This window comes from Dermacentor albipictus, chromosome 10 (genome assembly GCF_038994185.2).
Source record: "Dermacentor albipictus isolate Rhodes 1998 colony chromosome 10, USDA_Dalb.pri_finalv2, whole genome shotgun sequence".
Classification (NCBI taxonomy): domain Eukaryota; kingdom Metazoa; phylum Arthropoda; class Arachnida; order Ixodida; family Ixodidae; genus Dermacentor; species Dermacentor albipictus.
In genome coordinates, this window is record NC_091830.1 from 7,573,172 (window position 1) to 7,593,782 (window position 20,611).

Here is a 20,611-nt window from a genome sequence, read left to right on the forward strand (position 1 = left end):
TGCCACAAACCAGTACACTCAATGCAACAGGCCAGTGGAAGAAAGCACGGGTCCGCAATCAGAGGAACAATCACACAAAAATATTTTCGACAAAGGAAGTATCAATGCACAACTAACCTCGGACTGGTACCACAGTCGCACTGGACACAACTGAAGAAGCAATGCGAGCATAGTCTCAAGTGCTGGAAACACTTTCCGACAGCATGGATCAGGTCGCACCGTCTCATCGGTGAGCCAGAGCAGGAACCGATACGCCTCTGCGCAGCAGTTGCCTATCCTCAGATGAGATCGCACGGCACTGCACTGTGCCACACGGCGACAGGAAAGCCAGAGCTCAGCCAGTGTCGACAGTTCCGCCTCCTGGGTGGAGGTCGAGTCCACGTCCAAGGCCTCCTCAATGGCAGACTCGCTCAGGGACTCCATGGACTGCATCGTCAGAAGAGGCCTCACCTTACGCATAAATTCCTTCGTCTCGGCAGCCAGAAACTGCGTGAAGGTTGACAGTGCATTGGACTCCGTGTCGCTGGTAGACTGCATCAAGCTATTGTCAGTACCGCCACTCTCTTCTGCCCCTTCTTCATCTGTCTTGATGCTGTTCACATAGGCAAGAATGAGGGTTTCTATCAGAATCAAAGCAGCATGCCTGTAAATAGGGGCAACCGAAGGCGACAGCAGTTTGTACAAACGTTTCATCTGCACACTTTCGGCAGGGAACACCATGGAAGCATCAGCCCCTAAAAGTGAAAAAGCAGACACCGAAAACCACAGTGGGTTCAGTTCTGGTTCTGCACTGGTTGCATTTGCAAAGTCAAACTCTAGGAAACTAGGTAAGGCCACTTGGGTGCAGATCAGGTCACGAAATGGCGGTCGCGCCGCTTCCATCATGGCGAGTAAATGCCGGCCAACCAGGGTCTGTGTTTCCGTGTCCCCGTGACTGAGCAGCGAGAAATATGCCATGCACATGTTGTCTCCCCTGTCCTGGCGTTCCCGACAGCTGAAGCACACTTGCAAGAAGAGGCCCATCTGCGCACAGAGGCACTTTTGGAGCAGCTGTAAGATCTGGTGTTTGTCTTCTGTGGACTGCGAGCCAAAGTCCCGAAGCAGTGGCACAAAGACTTCGTCGAGCGCCATGCAGCAGCAGACGCCACAGCGCAACAAGGCTAGCGTAGACAGGAATGGTGCATTGAGAAGGACGATGCACAGGGACGCAATGCAACATCCTGACAAAGGTTCGGACATGCTGTGCCTGAGCTGCGTCCCCAGAAGCATGTCGTGATGATGAAATGCAACGCCCTGTCTTCGCGCACTCTTAGCACGCTTCAGCGACAAGATGATGTCAGCAAGGAGCTCTCCAATGATGGTGCAGGATGAACGATCGGAGGCGCGCAGTGTGACCTGCAGGCTGTTGTGAGTGCAGAGCCTGTGCACGGCTTCCACAATCCAGTTCAAGCTGCCCTCCGAGAAAGGAAAAGCACGAACCGCATCGCGGATGAATATCAGTGCGGCACACATGCTTTCCACCACAGACTGTGAGTCCCCAGCATCCAACGCAGGCTGGCAGGCGTCAAGAAGAGTCAGGAGGACACGGTACTTGCGAATGGACTGATGCGAGTAGCCACAGCCAGCGCGAAGAAGCTGCGATGTTGCGGTGACGATGAGGCGCAGGACCTTTTGTTGAAGAGATTTGGAACTGGGCTGCCCAAGCAGCTGCTTCAGCTGTGAGCCAGCTGGAGGCGAATAGGAAAGACTGTTGAAGAGCTCCAGTGCACCAGGGAGACAGAGGCCTGATATGGAAGTTGCAATGGCTTGCCAGCGATCGCCCTTTTGAACTGCCCCCCGACAAGACTGGGTCAAAAGAGTGACGAGACAGTTCAGTAAAAATGATGGAGCAACACGCGCACCCACAATCTTGGCCTCCTCGTCGGTGAGCGTGTCTTCAAGAGGTGCGCTCCGACGCAAGTACAGACGGTCCTCCCATCCCTCACTGGCAGATTCCAATGGATCTTTGTTCGATAGAAACAGGGCTGTAGATGTTCGCAGCAGAGGTGAAGGCACTTCCATATGGTCCGAGTCTGTTGAGTCGGAACTGTCTGACGAAGAGTCCAAGCGGGGCTTCTGCCGACATCGGCGATGTTTCAGGCTGGCCTTGGCGGGACTTGTCGTGGTGACAGAGCAAGCCATAAGCTCCCTCTCTTCAAATTCCCATTCAAAGGTTCCTTCAGGGAAGAGAAGTGTAAGCACTTATGAGCAACGATACACCAACCCATCAATCTACACTCTTCCTTTTTTTTTCATTCATTCATTCATTCATTCATTCATTCATTTGCTAATGCCTCAACAGTCCTTTATCGGGACTTTACATGAAGGGTGTGTAATAAAGAATGGCGGAAATAAGTACATCATATGAACTAGAAAAGCTTAAAGCATAGGGACTAATTAGGCTCTTAGACTATAAAAAGATCCTTTAAATTATAAGACATTTTCAATTTTTTTATCATTGGGAATAAATAACCCACACCCAAGGCAAAGCTCCACACACGAGGACGAACACTGAGCTACAGCATTATCAACCCTTAAAGGATGCTGTCGTAACTGTGGTGACAATTTTTGCTAAATAAAGAAAAGAAGCAGAATGGTCCGACAAAACAGTAACACAGCTACACTGCCTGTACTATAAAACATGCACCACTTGAGCATAGAATTATCAATAAGCAAAAAAGCAATTGCGATGCTATCTAAGCAAGGCAATAGCAGTTGATTTGGGTGATCAAGAATGATCACATAAACACCATACATTTAGCTTTAGAAGCACCCCTACCCCTAATTTCGCTTATTTCATGCTCATAATGCCAGCTAAGAGGAAGAGGCTGCTTAAATTCAGCACAGATTTAAAACGCCACAATATTTCTTTTTTTTTTTTCTAGAACTAATTTTCTCCTGGATGAAGAGGCAGGGGACGTCAGGGCAATAAAAAGTGGTCCGACTTTTACATTAGCTCAGTCAACCATTACAAACAGGACGTTGATCATGACAGCAACACAGTAGAACCTCAATACAATAAACATAGATATAATGAATAATGAGATGGTTACAAAGTAAATTTAAAATTTGTGAATTTATTTTTTCATTGTTATCAGCGCCTAAGCTTATGACAAATATTGAAAATAAAGAAAATATTCTCATGTTAGACCTGACTTCATTATAACGACACTTGACTGTATCAAAAAACAAATGGCTGCACAGTACCTGGAGACCATGGCTCTTCCAACTTGGAGAAGAATGACAAGAGAGATATTGCAACCCTGGATAATTCCTTGCAGCAGGGCAGGGACTGCAGAGAAAAATAAAAGAGAGAGACGATGCCACCATGAAGCCAGACCTACAGTTGCAGCAAGTGAAGCCGTCATGAAGAGCAGAGAATAGGGCAAGTTGGTTGAGATTGCCGGTTGGGGGCAGCGCAAGGGTTGAAGACAAAGAAAGCAAGGTCACAAATAATGAAAGAAGAGTGTTGTCAACTATATAGGTGATTCATCAGCGCCCATTGTCAGGTTTCACCGTTGCGTTTCAGCTAGGTGGCATTGGTATGTAAAAAGTGCAATAAATGCCCCCCCCCCCCTTTTTTTTTTGCTTCCACTATTGCATTGCCACTACCTTGTCCCAAGAGTGTAAGTGAAACTTCACAACCATTTTCTGACATTTCTTCCTCTTTACTATTTTGCTAAGAATTCTGTGATGGCACTCAGTGTATATATATATTTTTCTTTTTCACAATAAACTTGCAGTCGCTAGTTCAGCACCGTGTTTGCTGTCTCGTTTTCTTTGTCCATTGTGCTGCCCTTTACCACGAAGCTGTCGGTTCCATGTTCCATAAGCAATGAGGCACTAAAGGTGTGTCACCGATTACTGTCATTACCTGGGAGCCAATGCGAACCAGGGCCCACAGAAGCTTCCAGCCACGCCCCGCGAGCAGGAATTCACGGCATGGTGCGGGGTCATCACCGCTGCAGGCTTCGTGCACTTCAAGCATGAGTTGGTGAGCCAGTACATTGCCTGCAGTGACCCACTCCCTGAGGGAGAAAGAGTATTTCGTGTTATCATCATCAACGCTGTCATTGTCAGCCTATTTATGTCTGTTATAGGACAAAGACCTCTCCCAGTGATCTCCAATCGTCCCTGTCATGTGCCAGCTGACCCCATGTTATGCCTGAAAATTTTCTCACTTCATAACACCACTTAATTCTCTACTGTCCTCAGTTCTGTAGCTAACAGACCATCAATTATCTGTTATACACATTACACAGCTTGCCCAGCTCAATTTTTACCCTCTTAGTGTGAACGAGAATATCAGCTATTCCCGTTTGCAATGTAATGTACTGCGTGCTAAAAGAAAGCTGTACATCAAATTGATTGGTTGATTGATTGATTGACTGATTAACTGATCCATCAAATTATACAGTAAAACCTCAATATAATGAACACGGATAGGATAAACTATCGGATATTTTCACCGATACCAGATCTAAGAAATATATGCGACAAACATATGCAAGATAACACATGTTGCAACCATAATGAAATGGCTTACGTGAGTTGCACAGAGCTTGGCACATTCCGGTACTCGACAATTAGCTTCACCAGGAAAGTGTCAAGCAATTGACTCTGCAACTGTAAAGTAATCATCAATGAGAATGACGGACAAGCAAGATAAAGATCACGTGACAGACAAGTATTGCATGTCACCAACTTTTCTAAAAAAAAATTATCACACGGTTAGACGACAAGGGAAACAAGATGACAAGCTGGTTTCGTTTTACTCAGAACCATTCAGTCCAGTCATCTACTTTTTCGTCTCCTATGCATGCTTTTCCCACAAACACTAGGTGGCAATATGCAATAAAGCTCCTGAAATCAAAAAGAAATATAGTAATTGATTTCAAGTTTTGATAATGTTTTTGACCGCTGTTTCACACAGTTTTCGACCCGTTTCACTCAGGTGGTGCACTTGTGAGTGCAGGGCTGACAGCTATGCCACAACATTTAAAACCGTAAAAAATATTTGTAGAGCACTGAGGTCAGCCTCTCATTTGCACAGTAGAAATTCGTTCCATGGCCTCCTTGATGAAGAAGTCTATGAAAAAATTCGGTGCAGCAGTAACTTACAACTGCTGCACCTATTCTCAGCATAAAAAGTGGCACTAGAAGGACAGTACATCTCATGACACAGTGCAGGTAAACTGTAGGAAATGACTCAAGAAGATTGTATACTGCACGCAATTTTTTATCTCAACAGGGTATGCCATCATGCTGGAGGTGCTTTTGCTGTACAGGGAGCAAAGCATGTCTTGGAAGTATTGCATACAGACTATGTCATTTTGCAAGCGCCAGAATGAAGTGGGAGTGAGGGGTATAGTAAAGGAACGGGGATGCAGTTGTAACGACGTAGATGTTAAAGTGAATGGTTCGGTTGCACATATATTGGAGGGTTCTCAGGCTGTCATATAGGCACGTCAAGCAGTGACCTTTGCATTCATGTAAAAGATCTATGATCATGCAGTGAAATCACTGTCACAGAGGTCAACTAGGACGAACAAACTATTTCAATGGGTACACCTATATGCAAGACTTCATTAGGTTGAATGGGTGTGCATTCTGTGTGCAACTTATTTTCCAAAGGTAATGTCTAACAAAGTTGTTGCATTGGTACTGATGGTACTATCGGCGTCAAATGAAAGTTGAACAGCGGAGCGCGTGGCCCAAGCACAAGTTAAGATATAGTGTGCGCCGTCCAGTCATCACCATTGACAGGCGCGCACATCCGATTTCGCCGCACTGCGCGATCCCCCTCTAGTGAGATAATTTCGCTTCTGTCCTGGTTCTTACATTTGAAAGGGAGGATACAAAAAACAAAAGCGAAGCTAAAATATTGCAGTTTACGGCGAGTCTTGTCGCACAGATCGCCGAAGCCACAATTGCTGTCAGCGTGAATAGCGGTGCGCGTGGTGCAGTTTGCACCGTCATTGCCCGCACCGTGCGGGCGAATCTACCTTGCGATGACGGTGCAAACTGCACCACGCGCACCGCTATTCACGCTGACAGCAATTGTGGCTTCGGCGATCTGTGCGACAAGACTCGCCGTAAACTGCAATATTTTAGCTTCGCTTTTGTTTTTTGTATCCTCCCTTTCAAATGTAAGAACCAGGACAGAAGCGAAATTATCTCACTAGAGAGGGATCGCGCAGTGCGGTGAAATCGGATGTGCGCGCCTGTCAATGGTGATGACTGGACGGCGCGCACTATATCTTAACTTGTGCTTGGGCCACGCGCTCCGCTGTTCAACTTTCATTTGACGCCGATAGTACATCTGCATTGCATTGTGAATACATATTAAAAGCAAGTTGGTACAACAATTCACAACAGCAATTAACATGGTGGCCTTATAATGATGTCATGGAAGGCAGTGTTTATTCTATTCACATGTCCATAATTATTTGACATACTTTTCCACACTGTCCTTTTGTTAAACTGTACTAAACGGGCTGCATTTCTGGCAGTTCAAGCATTCTTGTTATATGCTATGAAAAAATTCTTTGCCATATCTATACAGCAATCAACATGGTGGCCACATAATGATGTCATGGAAGGCTGTGTTTATTTTATTCACATGTCCATAATTATTTCACATACTTTTGCACAATGTCCTTTTGTTACGCTGTATTACACGGGCTGCATATTTGGCAGTTCAAGCATTCTTGTTGTACGTCATGAGAAAATTCTTTGCCATATCTCTTGTGCTCCATGAGTTCAATGTTTCTTGTTCGTACTATATGAACGTGGGTCTAGGTTCAGGTAATGGCCCAACATTTTCTCACACATTGTACGTGTATTTCTTAAAGGAACCAAACTGATTAGGGTGTGCTATGTATACAATTAAGAGAAGAGTTTTTGCTACTACTGTGCACACAATAAAGACTGAAATGTTATATGTCGTACATGTCACATGGCACCACAATTCCTGTGGCATTTTACATATGCTTAAGCACACTACTTCGTTTGGAAGGGCTGTCCTGTGAAACACAGTTACATAGCAATGTAAGTATATGCATTCACACTACAATGTAAATATATTGAATAAATTGACAAATAATATTGACATTAGTAGTGTTGCACTTTATGAACTCGATGTGTTCATGTGAGAAGTACAGCGATTGCATATTATTATAGTGCAATGCATAGTGCAAAACACAGTATCAGAAGTAGAAGTAGCGATCGAGTGAACCACCGAAAGGATGACTCATACCTGCAATCAATATAGAAACAGAACTTTTAATATTCACGTCCTGCCAGCGGTATTCTGCGAGGTAAATATATGTGCTGTAAAATATAGTTTTTTTTTTTTTTCAACCCGATTGCGAGAGTGATGATCGACAGTCCTCGCTTTACAGCTGTGAATGAGGAACGTGTAACTGACAGCTAGTGAATATGGCTGCAATCACGTGAGTTATTATATCACGCTACGATCAAATGTGTGTGCTGTAATCAATTTGTAATTGCGTTTGCAAAAGTAGCGAAGCCTTCTGAACTCCCAAAAAGTGACTGGGTATATAGAACTACAAGCAATGCATGCATAAATCTAATCCCATGAGGCCAATGTGTTGTTTTCCGCGGCTTTCCGCCCGCATAACAATCACGCAGCGTAGCGACCATGCAAGCGAGACTGTGGGCTGCATAACAAATGCAATTAGCACTGGATGCCTTTACCTCTCGACTCCGGCTCGGCGCGGCGATGAATCTGTGCCACGCCTCTTTCAATTCCCGGCTCACTTTCCTCTCCTGCATTTGGCTCATCGTCCTCGTTTCTGGACATGCCACTGCGCAAAGAGCAGCACTCACAATACGAGGGAGAACAAACGCGCGTCTGGCAGCATCACTCCACAGGTGGTCGATCCGTTTTCACGCATGAAATCGCGCATATCACGACGTTGCGCACGTGCGGGCACGGTATTACTCGGGCACTCAAACGCGTGCAGGATTAAACCTTATCGCCCGCGGCTCGGTGACGCATAGTCGCGTGAGTTTAACGCGCAGATTACACTAGTTCGGCCTTCCACAACGTGATCATTCTGTTGACATGTCAAGAGCGCACCCACGGAAAACAGCAGAACAGAAACTACCGGTTCTCAAGACCTAGCTGCGCATCGCAACCACAGCAACAACTTCCGGCCGGCTTTCAAGCAGCAGGCACGCGACGTTGGTTTATCCTCCGGCGTCCACGGCGCCCGTTTCGAGTGTAGATCGAAGCCTCCCGATATGACGCGAGCAGTGTCCTCCGCGCGTTGTCGAAGAAACTAGATAACCAAGCGTGCGATAAAGCGCTCACAACGATATGAGTGGGCGTGCACTATCATGATGGTAATTACGTAACTTAACTCCACTTACCCGCTTTGAGTATCTTATTTGCGCTCGGGTATCACAGGGACAGTGGCAACCACGGCAATGGCTGAGCGTACCTACTTCAGGGGTCGAACTAATCACACCTTGTTCCCGCGCCGTCACGATGCACGGATTTTGGCCCTAAGAACAACTAGAGTGGCTGGAGGGAGTTGGGGGTCCGACAAGCAGTCGACAACAGCCACGTGACTTAATAACTTTTGCAGGCCGATATTTGGGTGTTGCAGTTTGACGGCTTCAGTAAATGCGCAGCCGACGGAAGACGCACGGGAAAACGAGCCGAAATGAACCGCTGCGGAGACAGCCCAGGGAAATCGGGCCAGCTGTTCCAAATTTAAAGCTAAGCCAACACTGAAAACAAAAACCACCGACTGCGCCAGAGAACGGACAACCTATGGAACAAAATGGCGGGCCTAGCGCCATGTTAATCTCCTAGTTTTCCCGCCGAGGGTTTGCAGGTAGTAAAGAGATCGTGGAGATCGTGTGCTTCTGGATATCAATGCACGTTCTGTACAGCCTCGTTTGAGCCTTCACGCCATGCGTGCCGTTCAGCATTTTAGATACCATAATGCGATGTATTTGACAACTGCATTAGCTGAACACTTACCGTGGCTGTCCATTTTTCTCGCCGAGTATGAAGAAACCATGAAATCTAGCTACAATGTAAAGCACACGTGAGGCAGCAAAAAAGAAAAAAAAAAGCTTCTATGCGCTCCACACATGGCTGATGCAGCATGCAAAGAATCATGACACACGTTAGCTTTGCATTGCTTTTATTTTGTACCCCATGGTCTTAGAACAAAACATAGTCCCCACATGTAAATAAAAACACTGCTCTGAAAGCACACGTGTGCCACAACACACCAACAATATACTGCTGCTCTCTACCCCAGATGTTGCAAGACTTGTGCCCTCCCACCCCGGTTCATTGCAAACTGCTCGCTGGGAGGCATCTCTTTGAAGACGGGTGGGAGGCGAAAATAAAACTTGTTGGCAGTGAGATCCACACATGCCTATTCACTGCACTCTCTCACATCGCACACTCCTTCTCACAACCAGCTGCACATTGCAAGTGCACATCTTAAAACTCTCTTGGCTCACAGTAGCTTGGCCATCAGTCTGTTGTTATGCCACTTGCAAGCAACTTTTTTTTTTAGTAAAACTCGCGAGTTAAAAAGGGTTGCTGCGGACTAACAAGCGTCTGCCGCAGTTGCATTGATAGGGCTGGAGGGAAAATAGGGTTGTAGGCCACACTCGGAGATGAGCACGGCCCTCCCCACTGGGCTTGGCTGGCTCCTGTGCAGTGTCTACACTCCTTCAGTCAAAAAGGGCTTTCATGTCCTTGAGTGACTGCTCGATGTGGTTGGCAAACCGGAGCGAGTCCTGCAAAGTAAGCAAAACGAAGGCATCAGTGTAAAACTCAGGGGGAAGCCTCTTCCAAAACCTTTCTTGGCACAGTATGCTTATGTGCCTACATTGTCTGGTGGCTTCATCTCACTGTAATTGCTTTTAAACATTTCACCTTGAGATATTTTATGTGTGGAATAAAAGGAAGTTTAGCGTCAAGTATAATGCCTAAAAATTTGTGGTCTTTGTTCACAGATATTTACTGCCTATACATTTCGACAGTGGAATCTGCAAAGAGCCCTTTCTTCCTTGTGAAAAGAACAGAACTTTTGAGAGGGCCAACTTTGAACTTGTTTTTGCCTGCCCGCTTAGACACCTCATTCAAGCCCTGTTGTACTTGTCTCTCGCACCCTGTAAGGTTGCAGGATTAGAAACTTTGGGAGCGGCTTATAAGCAGTAACTGCAAGAGAATTGTATTACAAGAAAACACTGTCTGCAATGTGTTTTGTCTTTTTTTTTTCAGAAAGACTGTCACAAGGTCAGCCCACGTTAAATGAAGCTGCATCCAACCTAAATATACCTTTGTTACGCCCTTTATTAGATATCAGCATATATTTGTCACATACTGATAAAGGTGGGAAATGTTTTAGGTTTACTGCCTCATATGTTATAATTCGTTATATTGATGTTTCACTATATACAACTTTCAACACAACTATATATCATTAGTCTAAGAGCATTCAGTGCCCATGGACTCCACAGCTTAACTATCCCACAGCTTCTGTCAATCTAGTTAGCCAGTGCACCATAGTGCAACCCCAGTGTAGCCCCTGTGCAGCCAGACAGAGACAGCACAGTCTTTAGGGATTAAGATCACGTGTACACCCAGTTCAATGCTTACAGTCTCTGGCGAGGAGCGCTTGCTGGACACATGGAAAAAGAGGTGGTCTTCTCCCGCAATTAGGTACGAGACACCATAGCCATCATCAGCAACAGGGCCAAAGCCGCCGCCGGCTGAGATGAAGTCGGGGAACTTGTTCAGGTCGAGCAAGCTCGTCTGGTTGTAAGGTGTTTGGCTGGTCGACAGGCGCCAGGGCTCACTGAGCACCTCGCGAAGGAACGGCGAGTCAACCTCCAGGTACTTGGAGACCACGTAAAGGCAGAACAGGTGCCGGTCAATGCCCTTGCCACACATAGCATCTTGGTACCTGCAACCAGGCATTGAGCATACTTTTAAAACGTGCTCATATGTGGCACTAACATTACAGCCTCAGTAAATAAATGAACTCATGGTATCTTACTTCAGTTAGATGACAACATACAGGCTCCTATGCTGTGCTGTTTGAAGGTAGAAAGTAGGAAGGGGAAAAAATTCAGGATAAATTTCTTTGGTGCATTTTGGTGGTTCTGATAGTTGGTTGATAAATTTACACCTGACATGCCACAGCTGCTCTTTCGACAAGGACTTCTGACACCATCTATGCTGCAACAAGAACATGCACTGCTGGTATGTAATGTGCTGCGATGTGAACTGGCCTATGCTTCCCCCGTAAGTTTTCATCAAGGCCCACTCTATCCGTTCTTGCCACCAAGGCACTGTTTGAAGATAATGTGAGAGCTATTAGGACACCCAAAACCAACAAATAAGCAGATTCCTTAATGTGCATACAAAAACGTTATAACTTTTCACACTGAACATGGTATGGCTGAGTTCCGCTCTTTGAAGATAAAGCAATGCTGATGCACACAAATAACTAGAAGGCTAATGCGAATTCCGGGGTTTTACATGTCAAAACCATGATTTGATTATGAGGCATGCCATAATGGCAGAATCCTATGCCCCCAATGCGACATGGCCATTTTTGCTTTCCGTCCCATCAAAATGCAGCTGCTGCAGCCAGGATATTGGCTAATGCGAGCCATGGCTATACAAATGGCATTTCTGTCAGTAACCCTTCTGTAGCTCTCAAAGAGTCATCATATTTTGACCACGCAGCCCTATGGAAGGCATTTGACTGGGCCACACATGAAGCTGTATTCTCGGTGCTCGAAGGAACACGCACTGGGTTATGAATTGTTAAGTTTGTTAAATCCTTCCTGGAGCATCAAACATTTCAGATCCATAGTGGCAACACATATCCAAGGACATTCACAAACAATGTGGGCATTCCCCAGGTCGTGATTTTTATCGCCTACACTGCTTAATCTAGTCAAACGAGGACTGGCTGTGTGCCTCCGACGGGTTCACAGCATCCGATTCACCATATATGCAGACAATGTGACATTGTGGACAGAACATGGTGGCCCTCTCAGGACAACAGAACTAGCCACTAAGGCAATGCAGAATGCGCTCGACACATTGATAGATTATTTGACAGAAACAGGCATGCAGCCATTTCCGGAGAAAAAGTACATCCCTCCTGGTGGCACAGCGCAAGAAAAGGAAAAAGTCAAGCTGTACCTAGCTGGCAAGAAACTTAAAAGAGCTCCAGAACGCCACGTGAAGATACTCGGCATTAAGGGGCGGCCACCTGGCTCAAACAACTGGAGCCGATGTGGTAGAAACTACTGAACCTCATGAAACGCATATCAGAGAGGCGTAGAGGAGCTGGCACCAATACAGCTCACACTTTGACATTGGCAGTGCTTGCATTGAGGGCTTGTTATGGTGCGGTATGCGTTGACCTCACCAAAGCACAATACAACAAGTTCAAAAGGATGCACTGGGAGTGTCTGAGTGATCACTGGTCTTCCACGCCATGTGCGAGTGAAAGATCTACATTGGTACGTGGGACTTCCTCCACTCAGGGACATTATCTTAGAATTCAAGAAGGGTCACGACTGCCGTCGCCATTACACATGCTCTGGACAGCAGCTCTTAGAGTTAGATGGACTATGTTCGTCGAACAAGGTGGAAGTGCTTCCTGCTGTCACTCCTTGGGACGACGTGCAGGTTTGAGTCACGAAACCCGTCACTCACCGACAAATGAAAGAGCAGCACAGTGGTCATAGAGCAAAACTCACAGAATGGGCTGACTTGAAAGAAAATGCTCATAAGCGGCACTGGCAGTCGTCAGATCCACCAACACCAGCAAGAACCTACCATTAAGTCGCTTGAACTGCAGGCCATCCTACTTGCCATAGAGAGGCTGATGGGAAAGGCGGAAAAAGCACAGAAGACCACAGAAGCAAAGATTTCACAATATTCACTGACTCCTTGTATGCCCTAAAGGCTCTCACGAAGACACCTAGAGTTGGCACGTGGGCACATGACATTAAGGTCGCATGCGAATACCTTCATCGGGATTATGGCATGGGCGTACAAGTGGACTGGGTTCCGGGGCACTTGGGCAGCATCGGCAAAAGTGCGGCCCACAGTGCAGCGAGCAAGTTTTTTTCCCATTAATCTCCCCTGGGCCCAGTCCCTCTCATTCCTGTGCACGTGGACCCGGAGGAGGGGCAAGAGCAACTCAAACTGCAAGCAAAACGGGAGCTGAAGGCGAAGGTACCACACAGTGTTCACCCTTTGCCCAAGGGGCTTCCTCATGGCACGCAAGTCCTTGTGCACAAAGCCAGGACGGGTGCACTACTCACAGAAGACATCGCATGAAGGAAGACGCGAGGTTATCAGAGACAATGTCTGGACCACAAGGAGGACGAAGAAACGGAGCCCAACGTGACGTCGCCACCAGTGTCATGCAGTACATGTGACATCGGTGCTCATCCGACAGTCAGGCAAGTGTATTGTGGGGCTGCCACGGTCGCGCAATAGTAAGAGACAAACACAAAGGGCCCGTCATTGCTTCACTGGAAGCATGGACCATGCCACCTCATCAGGTCGATGCCCGGTGAACTATTTGCTCTTTATGGGAGTTTGTGTGCGAGGCCAGCTTAGCCGGCAGGTTATGAACGTGTAGTGTTTCGTTTGTTTGTTTTTTTTCTCTGTTTTTTTTTTAAATCCCCACCATCGACCCGCCACCCTGCTTAGGCCACTGAGCCATCCTTTTCATTAAAGTTCATTCTCTCTGACCATTACGATTATTATGCCTTACGCTGCTGTATTTTGTTTTTCCTTCTTTACTAAAGTTCAGAATTGCATCGCATTCACGTAACTTGGCAATTATGGAATGAAGTGTATATACACATGCTGCTTTTGGAGCCAGGAACCAGGTGAAAGACACCACCAGAGTCTGTCCCTTTCCTTGCTTTCTTTTTTTTCTAGCCCAATCAAAAGTGCCAGCCCAAAAATACTGCTGGGCTCAAGAAAAGCAGTCATCTATTTTAAGCTGGAAACACAGCACACAGACAACTTCAGTGTGATCAATGCATCAAGGGTCCCAAAAACAGCACTCCAGCAGCAAATTGTATTCAGGTGACCCAAGCAAGACAGGTCCGCACCCTTTTTGGTGCTGCTTGCAGGCAATGCCGAGCTTCTCTCGTTTCTCCTGCAGTGTGGCTGTCGGGTCCTGCATGGCCAGCACCCATGCTCGAGACTCACACGTCACTGGCCGCACAGTCTCCGTTCGGCCCTCCCGGAACAGCCGCGTCATTGACGCCTCGTACGTTAAGCTGAAGCGCCCAGCATCTCTGCATAAGACATGACAGAATGACTTCTCATTTCACAAGCGATGAACACAATTCACAAGTCACTAAAAATAAATGGACACACCAGAGAAGAATTACAGAGTGTAAAAAGTCTGTGCGCTAGACTCCATCATTCTTGTCCGGCATGTCCTTCCACTCCTCAGTAGTATAGTAGACTTCCATTAATTTGACTCTGGTTAATTCGATCCCGGCCAAAGGTCCCAGTAGGCACCCATGCATTTCTATGGGCCAAAACTATTATTTTGACCCTAAAATTTGCCTTCACCGGATAATTTGAACTGGACCAGTCAGCAAGCATACGCCTGACCACTCTGGTGACGCCAATGGCGACCCCTATAGTGGCAGCGTCTGTCCCGGTGGAGCTCAAGGGACTGCAAATGTGTTAAACACACATAAAGAAATCTTGTTGGAAATGCCTGTTTTTGTCCTGCCATAGAACGTCTTTTAAGCAATAACCATAACTCACTATGTCTGATTACAGTACTTACCAGACTAATACAAGTCTTTTCATTTTTCTCTTTTTTAGGGGCATTTGGCCGAAAATTGCCTGCGCAGTGCAATCGTTCGTATGCTTTGCCATGCAGATGTATTGCAATGAAGCCAAATTAAAAAAAAGCGGTCATCAATGTGAAGCACATATTAGACCCTTGTAAATTTTTCTTACAAAAAAATCGGGTGCACGTCAGATTTCTGTTTTGTTTAGGAGCTTTAATGTGACTACAATGTTAGTTTTGTACTTTCGACACAGGGAAACTGTGTGCACATTTGATTAAAGGGCATGCTAGAATAGGGCACATACTGCCAAATGACTAGGCAGTTGGTTTGGGAGTATTTCAAGCGCTTTCTTTGTGTCTTCCTTTGACTTTCTAACTGCTACTGGTACTGCTACTACTGCTGCTGCCGTCTGGCACACCACGTGGAGGGGGGTTCAGAGGGTGCGTATACATGACAGGAGCGTGGCAGATAGGAAAGGCGATGCAAAAAACTCGTTTGGAACCCATTGCGTTGAATGTGCACAATGCCCCCTGGAGCTCCCTGGGCATCGCCACATTAGCCTCTTGACAGCTGTAAATATTTGTGAACCCTCCCCCCCCACCCCCCTCAAAGCATTGCAGAAATTGCAGCGCTTACCTTTCTACTAGCGTGCACGTCCAGAGGGAAGCTAGATAGAATGGTAGAGAGGGGGTGGGGAGAGGAGGCAGAGAATGGGTAGAACCGATGGTCGCAAAACAAGTGAATAACAGCCTTGCCACTCTTCGCTCGCAGTTCCCATACAAGGGGGGAGGGGGATAGGGAAAAGGTGACATGAGAAGGCAAGGAAACGCTACTACTACAGACTTGACAGCAGTTGCGGGCAAACAGGATAAATTTAAGTTCAACATAAGGTACGTTTTTGCCATTTCTGAAAAATAAACACCATGCAAATTTGTCATGCGGACAACTTATGCAGGGCATGCAGAAGCAGAGCCACATTAAAGTGCACTGCAGAGTTAAGGAGACACTACAGAAGCAGTCATACGTCAAATCAACACTTCTGTGCCTGCCATGCTAGCTTCGCAGCTATGACATTGCTCGAGGTAGCGGCTTTGATTCGGATTGTGGCAGCCACATTGCGAAGGAGACTAAATAAAAAACACTTGTGCACTTAGATTTAGGGTCACATTAAAGTACACCATCTTGTCAAAATTAATCTGGAGTCCACCACTATTGTTGAATTGCAATGGCGGAGTCGGAGCAGCCGAAGGACTCCGCGAGCGAGCACTCGACTCTGGCGTAGAGCAACGCCTCCAGATCCGCGAGTGGAACACAGCCTGCGCCGCCGGAGCAAGGCGGAAGCGGAAGTTGTATCACCGAGTTACCCCGGATACCTTGCGTGTTGTCATTTCCTTCTGCTGTTTGCTCCCAGCACCGCCGCACCGGTCTCTTGTCGCCTCAGCGCCGTTCACCTGTTGTTTTTTTAAAAGTGCGGAATGGCTATCTCGCCAAACGTGCAGCAGCTTTTGCTTCGTCACGAGTCGTGACAGGTGGCGCCTCCCAGCAGACAAATGTGGTAAAGGAAATACGTCACGCAGAGTTCCGGTCGACTCCGCCGATTTTGGCGGAGCATCTTTTTCTGCTCCACGGAGTGACTCCCGCTCTGAATCCCCTCCGACTCTCTCATTGGAACACCTTACTCCCGCCCTCACTCTGTCATTGGAACAAACCTGCTCCGAAACGAGCAGAAAAACTTGCTCCGACTCCGCCATTGGAATTCAACACATGACTTGCCTCATAACCCGATTGTGGTTTTGGCACGGACAGCCCTATAATTCAATTAAAGTTTAACACTTCTGCTATAACACAATGTGCCATGTGAGGCAATGGATATGCTCAACCCTCTCAGAGGTTATGAAGTATGGCACACAACAACGTCTCAAGCAAACACTTCCCCCTGTGTGTTCTGTGTACTACAAAGACAAACAGCAGTGATGCACGCAAGGTAACTACTTGTGACAAAAGTGTAGAAACAAAGATTGCTACCCTTGGAAGCAATTCAAGCAAGCAATTCCAAGCGACAGGAAAACAAAATACATTACCTTTAATTCTGGAGGTTTTCGGCATTTGAAATTACACTGCTGCCTGCTGTCAATTGTTACAGCACAGTGATGCAGACAGAATTTTATTTTCTAGCCATTTCAAGCCTTTTGCTAGCCTGCTCAAGTAAACTGACTGGGTACTTTAATAGGGACATGACAATGAGACACTACTTCTTGCTACTGCACCCTTGACAACACATTGCAAGAACACGTAGGATTGGCAAACTTGTGTCCACAGTTGTTAAACAGCAGAAAAGTAAAGTAGTGGCCCTAACTCGCAGGAAATGTTTACATCACACCATACCATCTTGTCTGGAGCATGTGTCCAAATTAGAGCTGCAAGCTATTAATGCACTGTTTTTAAGCAATCTTCATATGACACACAAGCACAAACTCCCTGTCACATTTCTATTGAATCATTGGCTGCAGGAGTTGTATTCTCGGACCATCTCTTTTGGGGATAGATTCACTTTTGCTAGATTTTGCATGACTTGTCCCTGGCAGGGAAATGGTTAAACATGGCCAAAGTCTTACCTGTAGTAGGCGAGCTGCAATGCCATCTGGAGGTAGGCATCGGGGCTACATCGACACTTCTTCATGAAGCCCTTCCCGTAGGCAGGATGCGTCAGCAGGTGTAGGTCGACGTCTTCGAGCAACGTTTGTGCACATAGCACACTCTCCTCTATTCTCTCAATCAGCTGCAGGGATGTAAAGGAAAGGCAGTGCTGCTGTGACACTGATAAAGTAGGAAGCTAGGCAGAAACAATGAAAACAGAATTCTGCAGTTCAATAACCAGTATCTTGAGAAACATTCAAGCAAACAGCCAAAAAAATCAAATGGTATTCTAATTTAAATGCAGTGATGTAAATGAGGGTTATACAGTTAAACCCTGATATAACGAAGCCGGTAAAATCGGCAATTTGCTTTGTTATATCGAAATTTCATTGTATTGAAACTCAACCTTTTATGCAAATAAGTACAGCCACCAATCGATTTTCCTTACATGGAAAGGGGTCGCAGAATTTCCTGAATTATCAGACAATCAAAAAAAGCAAATTTTAATAAGAAAACAAGTCCTTCAGATGAACTTGGAAGTCGGCAATGAACGATACAGCTTCATGCCACATTGACGATATGTTCACATTGGCAGTACGAATTAAGCAAAGCCAGCCACGCTTTCGCGCACAATCTGCGCAAACGGATTATAGTGTCGCCCGCACTGGGATGACGCTATCACGAAAAGCGCCGGACGCAGAGAGCGAATGCTTCATCTGCCTATCGCTCCAATGGGTCGCTGAAACTCGAGATGGCGCAATCTCCAATAATAAACGCACGGGAAGATACCTTCCATGATGCCGTGCTGTCTCAGCACGCCCGCTCTTTGCACACGCGGCCGATTACCTCTAAAACAGGGTGTGCCGGTGCGTATGCGCTCAGCCGCGCTTACAGTCATGTGCAGCCACGGCCAATACGTGTGCCAGAAACCGAGACCTGCACCAACTTGTCCCCCACTATGCACCCTCTCGCATGCTTGATCGCATTACAGCGAGCGAGCTCCCCTCCCCTCTTTTCCTTTGCTTGCACAGGAAGGAGACACTTGTAAAGCCACCATCTTGTCTCCCATTTGCAAGCCTTCATTCACAACTAAAGCACACAGCGCGCGAGGCACGATAGGATCTTATCGCAGTTGGACTTTATACGGAACATAATTCGGCTCCACTTCGGAAACTGCTCTTGTCATTAGGCATGCGATTTGAAAGGTGCGTTTGCAAACGTCTGCTTGTAATTTAATCCTTTGACCATCTGCGTCCGCTGAAGTTTCTGCTTATTGTCTAGGTATTAGTTTGTGGCAGCAGTGAAATTTTGTTATACTGAACTCGCATACAAGCACACTTCATTATATTGAGGTTCTAAATACAGGGTGTTCTATGGACAAGAGGTTAAGAAAAGTTAAATAGTACTTTGGTATATCGAGAGTTTCGTTATATTGAAGTTTGTAGAGGAGTATTGGAACGGTATAGTGAGTTGTCCTCTCCAGCACTTTCTAGTGGGTAGTTCTCTTCAGCGCTCTTGCTCGAGAAATGTTGCTCATGCTGGAAGTCCGTGCCCTGCTCTAACAGTTGGTCCCAAACGCCGGTGACTAACAAATGCCTTTAAAAGTTTAGTATATCGAGGTTTACCTGTACTTGTAGTATTCTTCATATTCTTAATAAAGTAAAACAAGAAGTGAAACAAAAAACAACCTTGCTGCCAGTGAAAGCTCTGTATGACACATCTATGAAATGCTCTACCAAATTAGCTATGGTGACAGCTGTTCCTTTGTACACTTCCTTCCGTATTTGCGGTCGTGTGCTGAACCTAGCCTTGGGCAAGTTATCCAGCGCCACTTGCAACTATGGCAGTAGATGTAGAACATCCTTCCAACTGCAGGCATCATGTAGCACATGATCTTATTCCAATACAATTATTGCCCATCTGGAAAATAAACCCACATATGCTATGTCAAGAATTTAAGGCTGTCAGAGTTGAGACGCTTGCTATGCAATGAGCCAAAATCAAGAAAATCAAAGGGTGAAGGCTCATAGTTTAGCTGCTGGTACTACATGTGCTTGCTGCAATATTTCACATGCATTTAAAGAAAAAAGAAAAAGAAGAGGCTTACAGCATGCATGACCCTTGAGTACAAGACAAAGCAAAATGCCTCACCAAAAGACATTACAGCTTTTACCTAGTTCTTCATATTTTGCACAAAGGCTTTCTGTGTGCGTTTTGCCGACTCTTTGGAAACGCATGACACAGCCTTGTGTCAAGGGGGGTCACAAGCAGAGTGATCTCTTGAAAACCTGTACTCACATCTTGAGACAAGTCCCACCGTAGCCGTATGGGAGTAGGCAACTCTAGGCTAGAATGGCCCCTGGTGTTTCCGCTTTCATCATATCTGCAAATACAGTATAGACTGCTAGAGCAATGAAACTTTGTATGTACATAAAGAGCATCCTGTGTGCAAAATTTTCCATTTCAATCACGAGTGAATGTATTACAAGAAGCTTGTGAAAATAGGTGGTTTTGATAACAAAAGAGGAAATAACACCGCAATTAACACTCACAGGAAACTTCACAGAATCTAGGACATTGTGAACCAGCGCAGCTTCTCATCATGACCTCTGAAATCAGGTGGCGGGCGCGACAGGCAGAAAATCTCACCATGGTTTGGGATTTTATTCATAACTGCTAAACTAACCACTAGGTGCATGCATCATATGCTTAGATGATATTTTAAAGTCTGTTAATAAGAAATTTACACAATTACCAGCCCTGCAGCTTCGTCAGGATTTATTCAATAGTATATACAATTCATTTATAACCACTTTAGCCAAAGTGAAATTTCATTACAATTGGCCTTTAAAATGTGCTTGTGCATGTGTCAGCTGCAAAATTCCATGACAGCTGTTTGCACATATGAGCAGACAAGGTGACATTTTACGGGGATGCGTGACTCTCTTGCATCCCCTAATGTTTGTCTTCCGCGCACAAATTGGTGTTTCATGACATTCAGCTTCCCAGCTTGACATACATGCAACGGTGGGAGTCGATGCCACAGTTACACAGCCACAAAGAGAGATGGCGCAAGTAT

General features: G+C 46.0%; 2 protein-coding genes across 6 annotated transcripts in view; both read right to left on the reverse strand.

The window, feature by feature from the left end:
• mv (lysosomal-trafficking regulator mauve) overlaps positions 1-8,878 on the reverse strand; it is a 107,480-nt gene extending 98,602 nt beyond the window's left edge. Inside the window, exons 1-6 of one of the 2 annotated variants that reach the window (XM_070527738.1) lie at positions 8,437-8,878; positions 7,759-7,868; positions 4,586-4,665; positions 3,914-4,067; positions 3,247-3,331; positions 118-2,216 (exon numbers count right to left, since the gene is read on the reverse strand). In XM_070527738.1, coding sequence (XP_070383839.1) covers positions 118-2,216; positions 3,247-3,331; positions 3,914-4,067; positions 4,586-4,665; positions 7,759-7,845 — 2,505 coding nt within the window. In that variant the 5' untranslated portion in view covers positions 7,846-7,868; positions 8,437-8,878. Of the gene's footprint in view, positions 1-117; positions 2,217-3,246; positions 3,332-3,913; positions 4,068-4,585; positions 4,666-7,758; positions 8,321-8,436 lie in introns of those variants that run through there. The other variant, XM_070527739.1, reaches the window with a different exon arrangement.
• A 326-nt stretch (positions 8,879-9,204) lies between these two features.
• Positions 9,205-20,611, reverse strand: part of whd (carnitine O-palmitoyltransferase whd) — a 38,566-nt gene continuing 27,159 nt past the window's right edge. For all 4 annotated transcript variants that reach the window (XM_070527740.1, XM_070527743.1, XM_070527744.1 and 1 more), the window contains exons 7-11: positions 19,831-19,915; positions 17,511-17,674; positions 14,194-14,382; positions 10,697-11,003; positions 9,205-9,831 (exon numbers count right to left, since the gene is read on the reverse strand). In XM_070527740.1, the coding sequence (XP_070383841.1) occupies positions 9,766-9,831; positions 10,697-11,003; positions 14,194-14,382; positions 17,511-17,674; positions 19,831-19,915 (811 nt within the window). In that variant the 3' untranslated portion in view covers positions 9,205-9,765. The remainder of the gene's footprint in view (positions 9,832-10,696; positions 11,004-14,193; positions 14,383-17,510; positions 17,675-19,830; positions 19,916-20,611) is intronic.